The 9,890-nt window shown below is 34.0% G+C and overlaps 3 protein-coding genes and 1 long non-coding RNA gene across 4 annotated transcripts; 3 read left to right on the top strand and 1 right to left on the bottom strand.

Moving 5' to 3' along the window:
* The first annotated feature begins 661 nt into the window (after positions 1 to 661).
* Positions 662 to 1,974, top strand: LOC122588329 (mitogen-activated protein kinase kinase kinase 20-like). The gene has a single exon (XM_043760439.1). The coding sequence runs from the start codon at positions 662 to 664 to the stop codon at positions 1,820 to 1,822; it is 1,161 nt and encodes a 386-aa protein (XP_043616374.1). The 3' UTR covers positions 1,823 to 1,974.
* Positions 1,975 to 2,833: 859 nt separating this feature from the next.
* LOC122588328 (fasciclin-like arabinogalactan protein 14) lies at positions 2,834 to 3,724 on the top strand. Its single transcript, XM_043760438.1, has one exon. It carries the CDS (start codon positions 2,834 to 2,836, stop codon positions 3,722 to 3,724), a length of 891 nt encoding a protein of 296 aa, XP_043616373.1.
* A 1,443-nt stretch (positions 3,725 to 5,167) lies between these two features.
* LOC122588660 lies at positions 5,168 to 6,958 on the top strand. The gene has a single exon (XM_043760817.1). The coding sequence runs from the start codon at positions 5,968 to 5,970 to the stop codon at positions 6,820 to 6,822; it is 855 nt and encodes a 284-aa protein (XP_043616752.1). The 5' UTR covers positions 5,168 to 5,967; the 3' UTR covers positions 6,823 to 6,958.
* Positions 6,959 to 7,064: 106 nt separating this feature from the next.
* On the bottom strand, positions 7,065 to 8,116 carry LOC122588661. The gene is made up of 3 exons (XR_006322173.1): positions 8,001 to 8,116; positions 7,351 to 7,502; positions 7,065 to 7,256 (listed from the first exon to the last, which is right to left on the bottom strand). It is a non-coding gene; the product is annotated as an uncharacterized LOC122588661 (long non-coding RNA).
* Between the last annotated feature and the right edge of the window lie 1,774 nt (positions 8,117 to 9,890).

Genomic DNA, 9,890 nt, shown 5'->3' with positions numbered 1-9,890 from the left:
ACCGATTTAGAATTGAACTGTGTTTTCAAAAAATTATTTGAGTACTTGCTAGTTGCTAGAGTATGTAGTTCAAATGTACAACTTTTATGTGAACAAAAGTAAATGGTGCCGATGGAGTGCAATTTTGGGGCACAAGAAAAAGTAATATCTAAATACACAATGTCTATTAACTTCATTACTAAAATAAACATATGTTCAAGTTCATTATACCAGAGAACATAATTATCATCAATTTCTAAAACGTAATACTCAGTTTGATTGGAGAATATAACTATCTACATTAAATATATTGGTCAAAGTTAGTATATTTTATTTTACAATATTAATATTTGAGCATCTTTATAAACCACTGGATAACTTGATCAATGGTCAAATTTAAAATAAAATTCACTAACCAAACAAACCCTAAAATTATACAGTAATTAATTACGTGACCGTAAAGTAAGGAAACAGAAATAATAATCATATATGGAAATAAACCTCACTTTTAGGTTTTACAAACGCCAACTAACGACCGTTATTCCGTTAATTAAGTACCCATAAAAGATCATCAGCTAGAGATAAACCTACTTAATTATATTATTATTATTATATATACTACGTACACCATTATTATTATTATTTTCTCTTTAGTATTTCATCACCAAATAAATTCGTAATCATGAAGAAACGAAGTTTGATGGATAAAATCAACGAAGAATGTAAAAGAAGTAAACAACAACAACAAGTTATACAGAAGAAGATGTATGGCGACGGGGTTGCTTGGTTGAGAGGCGCATTGATCGGCAAAGGAAGTTTTGGTTCGGTTTTTATGGCAAAGTTGAAGAATACTAATGCTAATTATACATACAGCTTCTATCCATCCATTATGGCTGTTAAATCTGCAGAGTATTCTGTTTCGGGTTCTATCCAGAAGGAGAAACAGGTTCTGGATAATATTCGTGGTTGTCCGAATGTTATCAACTGTTTTGGTGAAGAAATCACTACTAGCGTAGACGGGCAGATGGTTTATAACTTGTTAATGGAGTATGGGTCAGGTGGAACCCTAGCGGGTTTGATTAAGAAAACGAATGGTAAAGGGTTGGTTGAGTATGATGTGAGACGTTACACTAGATCGATTGTGAGAGGGTTGAGTCACATTCATAAGAAAGGGTACGTTCATTGTGATTTGAAGCCGGATAATGTATTGCTCGTGCAAAGTTTTGGAAGGTGCGGTGGGTTGATTGCTAAAATTGCGGATTTGGGGTTGGCGAAAAGGGCAAAGCAGACGGTCAAGAAAATTAGTTCTGGTCCTTGTTGGAGGGGTACACCGAGGTATTTATCACCGGAGGCTGTGATTCAGGGTGTTCAAGAGCAGCCTGCTGATATTTGGGCGGTTGGATGTATTGTCTTAGAGATGTTAACCGGAAAACCCATATGGTGTTCAAACCAAGATTTGGGCATGGATGATGTTTTGAGTCGTATTAGTGATTATAACGGGTTGCCTTATGTTTCTAGCAGTATATCGAAAGAAGGAAGGAGTTTCTTGAAGTGTTGTTTGTCTAAGAGGGTTATGACGAGACTAACTGCTAATATGTTGTTAAAACACCCTTTCTTAAAAGGGTTACCTGATGATGATGTCGACGAGTTTGAAGAATCACAACAGGAGGTTTTCGACATAAATACCATCACCTCAACTTCATCATCTTTTGATGACAGTGATGATGCTTATGAGTCATTCCCGTCCTCGTGGTCAGATGGATCAAGCTATGGTCTATCTTCTTCTAGATTTCATGAAGTACAAGAATTTCCAGTAAGCTTAGCAGTTTGTAAGGGAGTTTAGCAAGTTTGACTTTGACATTCTAAGTCAAATTATAAGTAAGGATTATTCTTTGTAACTGCTGACAGTTGTATTTTGGTACATACACAATACACTGTTGTTATATACACATTCTTGTTGACAATCTTGTTGAAATTGATTAATTCTTTATTGGATGCGAGTGACTGTCCTTGTGATTTTGTATGTTCTGCACATATTTCATCGTCTTTTTTTTCTTGTTTACAATGATGTATTCCAAATTAGGATTAGGTTCCGCATGTATTCATTGATAATCATTGCATTATTTGATTAATATGGAATTTCTAGTTCAAAATCATACAATGGTACTGTAGTACGATTTTATTTTTAAGAATGGACTACTTCAACTATCGGTCCTCTTTTTTTGCTGCAAACTCTGAAGCATAGAAAGACATAGCAGTATGCAAACATAAGCACTCTTTAATGACTATCAAAAATGTACAGAAGTGAAAAGCTCACATTAGATTGTTCAGTAATTAGGTTCGATATGGTAGTAAAAGGAAATACTACATTTCGGACATCTATTTGTTTTATTTACCCAATATCTGACTGAAATCTACACCAGATTAATTGCCTTCTTTATCATCTCAGATATAGAAACTTTGAATTTAAAAGGCCATTCTTTTGATTGTTGAAGCTTCAAGTAATCGAGTGACACATTGTCGTACAAAATATCACATGACTGCTTTTACTATATATACATAAAGATGCAGATTTAGATTCGGAAATATTTTAGTAAGATTAACATATTTTTTGGGTTATGACTAATAAAAATGATCATAAATCAGTCTTATTGCAAAATTGACCCTGATGGTTATTACATGGACAAACAAATTCCCTTAAAAAATGCCACAAGAATCTCCCTTTTGTTCTCTTGAAACTGTCCAAATCTCTGATTTGATTCATGTCTTTGTGATTATATATCTATAAACCACAAACCCTTCCGTATTACCGCAGCACGTAACATCTACAAGAATTAACGATTGCTGCCACCTGATGGATCTCAAGGTTTATATGCTTCTATACACTAATTTGTTCTTCATTCACTACTCCAATGCGTTTAATATCACAACTATCCTAAGCCAATTCCCGTCCTTCAGCACGTTTAATCACTATCTTTCTGAAACAAATCTTGCCTCAGAAATCAATTCGCATAAACCTGTCACCGTTTTTGCTATTCCTAATGATGCAATAACATGTTTATCTGGAAAATCACATGATGTGCTAAGAAATCTCTTGAGGGTTCATGTAGCTCTTGAATATTATGATATTGATAAGCTTCGAAAATTGCCAAACCGAACTTGCCAAATGACCACATTGTTCCAGGCCACTGGTCAAGCCCATGGGCTTCAAGGGTTCTTAAAAGCTACGATTTTTAAGAATGGAAGTGTGTTTATTGGCTCAGCCACTCAAGGGTCACCTCTAGGGGCTATTGTGGTTAGGTCAATTGCTTGTGAGACATGCAATTTATCAGTGGTACATATTAGCACTGTCATAGTCCCTGTTCGGACGACTGTATGCCCAGTTCCAGCTCCAGGGTCAGATTTAAATCCTCCAATAGAGCCCCCGGCCCGTAGCCCAAATATGCCTCTGGTGCCTTTACTTTCACCTACGCAAGACTATAGCCCAGAAATGTCTCCACCATCTGCATCTAGCCCAAAATCAGTCCTATCACCAGCTCCTGAGCCCACAACAAAGACACCACCTACAAGATCTCCAATAGGTGAACCAGAAGATTCTACAGAATCGCCGCCAAAGCTTGCAGACGCACCACCTCAGTCTGCAGGCAAGGACAAAAGCGGTGGCACTTCCAATTTCGTAATTGGCCTTGATTTTCTTATAACCATAGTACTATCGTCATCTATTTATTTGAGTGTCCAAACATAACAAAGAAAGGTCTTTCCTTTTAATCTTTACTTCATGATTTTTGTTGTGTTATGTTTAGTACATTCTTTTGAGTTTTGTCCATGATTTTGTTATGTTGAGTACTGTCTCTGCATATGATTATTCTTGTCGATTTCCATATTAGCACAAAGTCTATTAAGGAGCCCAGAAATGATGAAATTATTAGTGCATTAGCATATGTAGAATTATTATATATCTTATATAAACACCAAACCCATTTCACCATGGCACATGGCCCTACTCTTGCATTCTTTATTTAGGTGATTTACCCAAAAAATAGTACAATAGATTATCATTCCAAACATAAATATGTTAGATCATGATATCAGACAGGATCCAAAAGCTTATATACTTGAACTACAAGAGGAATGGAACATATAAGTGACTTACTATATATGTTGGTGGTACTACATGTATATGTTAAAGTTTATTTTAAAGTACTGAAAACTGAAGTGCTACACAAACTCAAAAAGTACTCCTCTTTTATGATAGTTTTACATGGAAGTCCATGTGTTTGGAATAATACCATTCTAATAACAAACCAAATGGCTAAATCTTTTCTTTTTTAAACCATGCAGTTATCAAATCCTGCATTTTTTTTTTACTGGAAATACTTTAATGATAAACCTAATATTGACGAGATAGTACTTCATATGTCTTCAAATAAATGTCACTAATAGAAAAAACGCGAATACTTAAGCATCACATTACATAATTATTTTATGATAGCTTTATCGTTAATTTTTACAGCATTAAAAAGAGTAATTGAATGAAAACCCTTTGATCCCATGTAACACTAGTGTGCAAGTGAATCTCAATCACTTAATAATCTCATGATTATCTCAAATTTACTTTTGACAATACTATAACTCAGAATCCCTTGCAAACCAGTCTTGTGGAAAAACGTTGAAGGCAAAATTGAAATGTTATTACTTTGTTTTTAGAGGTTATATACTTATTTTATATCAGACTAAAATAACAAGTGATTCATCTTGATTCTTGAAGTGAAGTTCCTTGTTGTAAAATAAATTAGGGATCAATTGACAACTTATAACTTATTCGCATATGTGATGAATTCATCTAGATGTGTATAGTTTGACCATCCTAACAACTAAATCATCAAAAGGTTAAGTCATTTTAAGGTTAATTTTGACTTTTTGTTGACGAATCTTAACGTTTTTTGAATTGGTTATTCCAAAACGATTCATAAAGTACATAACCTATAAAACATTATAAATTTAAAGTCAGCTAATCTAGCTCTAAGACAAACTTATGCAACCAACATGTATCAAAATATAAAAAAAAGGAGTCATTTTGTATATCTTCAATCTTCAAGGGGTTTATAATACTACACACAAACGTTGCTGTACAGACTCAAAATTAGAAAGAAAAAAAAATAATGTAAAAAAAAAATAGAGAGAGAAAGTGAAGATAGAGTGTGTGTATAGAGAGAGAGAGAGCGATCACAAGAGAGTGTGAATTAAACACACACACACACACACTAGATACAAAATTCAGAGCAAACAACATTCTTGGAGCAAGACCAATTTCTACAAAATTTCAATGAATTGTAACAACAACAAATTCAAAGCTATATTGTAACTTTCTTGAGTTGCTACAAACCACAAAAAGATTGAAGCTTGTTAAATTAAACACTTCAATAATCACAATTTCAATTCTGGAAAAGCTTCAAATAAGGTAAAGACTTGAAATTTATGTTTAATTTTGAAGTTTATTGTAAGTATAAGTTTCTTCAATTTGATTTCAAAGTCTGCAAGAAAAGTTGAATTTTGGAGGTGGCTAATCTTAAAGATTTAATTTTTTTTTTATATCAAAGTTTGCATTTTTAAGTTATAGTTTGGATATTTGAAGAATCTTGGAAGTGGGTTTATGTTTAATTTGATGATTTGTGAGTTTTTTGGAGTTCGAGGGAGATCTTTTTTAAAAATTAGGGTTTTGATGTGATCGAAATTAGGGTTTGTGAATTGGGGGTTTGGTAAATTTGAATAATTTGGGAATTGGGTTTTGGAGGGAGAGTTAGTTGGTGATTTGATTCTTTGATCCGTACCCAAAAAAGGCCTAAATTTGGGGGTTTCTTGATCCGTTTGTGTGAACTGTTGTGGAAGATGGAACTTGTAGATGCAGGCGTGTACCCGAATGTAGTTAACTTAAATTTAGGATTTTAAGATTTTATTAATCGTTTTATGGAAGTTTGGTGTTGAGAAATGCAACCGCCGCAGAAGCATTCATGTGTTGATCTCGGTGAACTGAAAAATGAGATAATTAAGCAGATTGGACTAGAGAAATCCCAGCAGTATTTCGATTATTTGAAAAGGTTTTTGAGCTTAAAACTGAGTAAGGTTGAGTTTGATAAGCTTTGTTTAAGAACGGTTGGCAGAGATAATATATCGTTGCATAATCAGTTAATTCGTTTGATCTTAAAGAATGCATGTACTAGAAAAGTCCCACCAACATCAGCTGAAAATAAGAAGGTTTACCATGAAAATGGATTGGTACCAGTTGTACATAGTAAACATCAGACTGAATCTTTTGGTAGAAAAAGTGGGAAGGAAGCATCTGCCAGGAGCTCACTACATCCCCCACTCGGGATTCCAGATTGGCCGGTTGGTGGGTCCCGCAAGTCATCATCTTTATCAAGTACTAGTAAATGTGTAACTGATGGCTTGATAGAGACGGTAAGATTGAAAGAACGTATGGATCAGCTTGCTGCCACACAAGGCCTTCAAGGGGTGTCAGCGGAGTGTGCCAGTATGTTAAATAATGGATTGGATGCGTATTTGAAGGGGTTAATACGGTCTTTTATTGAACTTAGTGGGGCTAGATCAGGGGTTGAGCCAATGAAGAACGGTTCCATTAACCACCAAGCTCATTTCAGGCCTCTAAACGGAATTAGATCTGGTCATCATTATCAAATACAGAGTAGAATGCAAGAACCTGAGCCGAAACGCCCAGTTTCATTGCTAGACTTAACAGTTGCAATGGAACTCAACCCTCAGCAGCTTGGCGAAGATTGGCCGATACTGTTAGAAAAGATTTGTACACATGCTTTTGAGGAATAAAACGTTGCAGTTTTTTTTTTTGCCCTTAACTCCAATCTTTTAGTTGCTCTGTTGTATGATTAGCACGTCTTGCTGAATATTCTTGTATGTTCTTTGTAATCTAGTGAATGAGATGGTATAGACCAGTTTTGCAGAATTAATTTGTTTAACTTAATAGTTTCTCTCTGAAAAGTTGATAATTGTCTGTTGCAAGGGTCTGGTGTATGTATTTTCAAACGATTTATTTTATATACTGACAACAAACCATCCTTGTCAACAGAGAGACTTCATTTCACTAATTTTACATATCTAACATAGTAACCCGCATTTGTTAATATTTATCTGTTATTAATGCATGCCTAACTGTTACATTCAAGTTCCTCTTAGGTCTTTGAAGCCCTGGAGGGCTCTGCGGTCCTTATCCAGCAGAACCAACCTTGATCGCCATATGACATCTGCAGGTTTAGTGTTCCAACATTTCATCATTTTACGGATATTATATTTAGTAAGCTTACTTGGTCAAGATTTGTGCGTGAGAACCAATTGTACCTTAATCTGGCAAAACTTTATACCAGAAAACTTTCATTAATACATATATATTGCTCAAGCAGTTAACACCAACTCTGTATCTGTTCTAAGCATCTCCCACGTCACTTGGACATCATTTTGTAAGTAAACTTTCTTTTCAAGTTTCCAACTCTCTGCACGTCATGCAAAATATGAACCAGAAAATATTAATTTCTCCAGTGGTAACGTGAGATTTGGATATCAAAACAGATTCAAATAAAAGAACAAATTAGTTGCCATTCTGTTTTGAATCAGCATAAGATACATGAAATAATCACAGGGGCTAAGTATGCTATATATTTTTCTAATCGTTTTTTCAAGAAAATAATTCACATGCCTCGCCACATATCCACACATTTGTCACGAACGATTAACGAGTGGTATTTGAACCACAACCTCTTGGTTGATGAGTCACTCATACCCCCAGGCAGAAGCCCTTTGGTTTAGTAGTGATGAAACAAACATAAAAAAGTAAAGAATTCATTGAATAAGGTAATAGTTTCATCCTTTTATCACATCAAAACTTCGACTTGGTCCAGATATGTGTGTGTGTGTATCGACTACTGATGATACATGTATAATAGGTATATATATGTAGATCAGTAGATGTACAAAGAAGGGAGAAGACTGACTGTTATTACGGGATTTAACACGGTCTGCAACCACAATCCAATCTCGTCTCATCGGAAGCACCATATTCTGCCATCAGTTCATCTCCCACCAGTTAACCAGGTCATTATCAGTGTCCTTTATATATAGAAAGAAAGGAGTATGGGTGAAGGAAATAAATATAAAAAGAGAAGAGAATATATATTAAGTAAACGTTTCCAACATACAACATATAAAGCATGGCTACCATCCAAAGATACATATGATAGTATGATACTAATAATAGTGGTGGCTGATTTTGTAACTCCATTAGTCTCAATATAGATGTCTATGTTTTTAGCTCATAATAGATATATATTCCGTAATAAGTATCCACTTACATTTTCAACCATCTTTAAATCTCTCTGTGTTTGCAAAATGAGCATATATTTATTTATCCATTTTTTTTAAAACCACATATTATTCTACTCATACTTTTAAATAACAGCAATACTTGATATGGAACTCAGGACTATAAAAAAAACTCTTTATCAATCCACCCCGAAAGTGTGGAAAGTGAGACTCGAACCCAAGTAGATTCTTCCAAGATCAAAGACGTTACCAATAATCCACCAAACTCATTGACAATAAATATTTATTTCAAGAAAAAAAAAAAAGTATACAAGTAATACTAAAATTGTGACACGTTGAGGGGGTGTTCAATTGTTTAACCATAAACCCAAAGTCCCTTTCAAGCTTTGCATTTATGTTATTTCATTTTGTTACAGTTTTTGTAACCAATTAATATCTATGATTTTATAAACATAATTATATAAGTAATTGGCTATTTTGATCATTAAGCAAGAATCTTGAACTACAGAGAGGGAATGGTCAACTTTAACTACCTATTTGAAGAAGTAAAAGTACCTACAAGGTTGCTTCACTTCGGGATAGTTACCAAAGATACAAATCGTATAGGAATTTTATGTATGAATTCAGCTTCAAAGGAATGTTATATAGTCACTTTTTGGGATTTCTCCACCTTTTTCATGGGTCACACCAAATATATGCCTAGACCTCCATCATTCATCACCTCGTCGATATTAATAACAAGTAAAAGGGTGAAGGTTTTTTTTTTTCATTTATATGTTTTTTGAAAAATGGAATTGAAGTGTTTAACTTAGATGTACACGATTGAGCTGGGTATACTTATGATTGTTTCTGAACATTTTTTGTGGGTGGTGTTTGGTACAATAGAATAGAAATGATGAAAATGAAATGAGAAATACTTCTCATGTTTGGTGACAATAAAAAATGGGAAAGAGAATCGAGAAGTGGGAATCGATTTCATTCCCTCAATTCTCTATAAAATGTAGATAATAGATGGGAATGGATTTTTTTTTTTTGTTGGTTTTAGTGATGTTATAAGTATTAAATTTAATTATTATTTAAAATTTTTTATTTTTTAAATATTCATTCTCTGTTTGTACCAAACGACGGAATCTATTCCCTTTCCAAATACTCATTCTCTTTCCCACTATATTCATTCTCTATTACATTTTCATTCCCTTTGATTCACTTCAACCAAACACCCAATATGCTTACCAAATTCAAACCTAAGACCTTTTGTAGGAACATCAAAAACGCCTAACCACTAGACCACCTTGGTGATGGTTCTCTTTGATATCAGGTTAGATGAGGTTGTTCTTCGATCATTTTTGTCATATCTTAATTCGCTATTTGATATTTCCTTCAATCCGAGTTTTCAACCTTTTCATTTACACATTCTGTTTTTTCCTAAGCTCTCTTTATAGTTTTTATTTAAGTGATTTCAAGGGAGAACAAGGCTTGTTAATGAGAGAATGACAACTTATAACATATATTGACATCCTATGAACCAAACACGAAAAATTCAAAATTATTGGAAACAAACA

The sequence above is a fragment of the Erigeron canadensis genome, chromosome 2, assembly GCF_010389155.1.
Source record: "Erigeron canadensis isolate Cc75 chromosome 2, C_canadensis_v1, whole genome shotgun sequence".
In the NCBI taxonomy this organism is placed as follows: Eukaryota; Viridiplantae; Streptophyta; class Magnoliopsida; order Asterales; family Asteraceae; genus Erigeron; species Erigeron canadensis.
Note: the sequence above shows the minus strand (reverse complement) of the source record. Positions and strands in the feature narration are given on the sequence as shown.

Excerpts from the sequence above, each read along its gene's own strand:
- LOC122588329 (XM_043760439.1), top strand. The coding sequence starts at position 662 with ATGAAGAAACGAAGTTTGATGGATAAAATCAACGAAGAATGTAAAAGA.
- LOC122588328 (XM_043760438.1), top strand. The coding sequence starts at position 2,834 with ATGGATCTCAAGGTTTATATGCTTCTATACACTAATTTGTTCTTCATT.
- LOC122588660 (XM_043760817.1), top strand. The coding sequence starts at position 5,968 with ATGCAACCGCCGCAGAAGCATTCATGTGTTGATCTCGGTGAACTGAAA.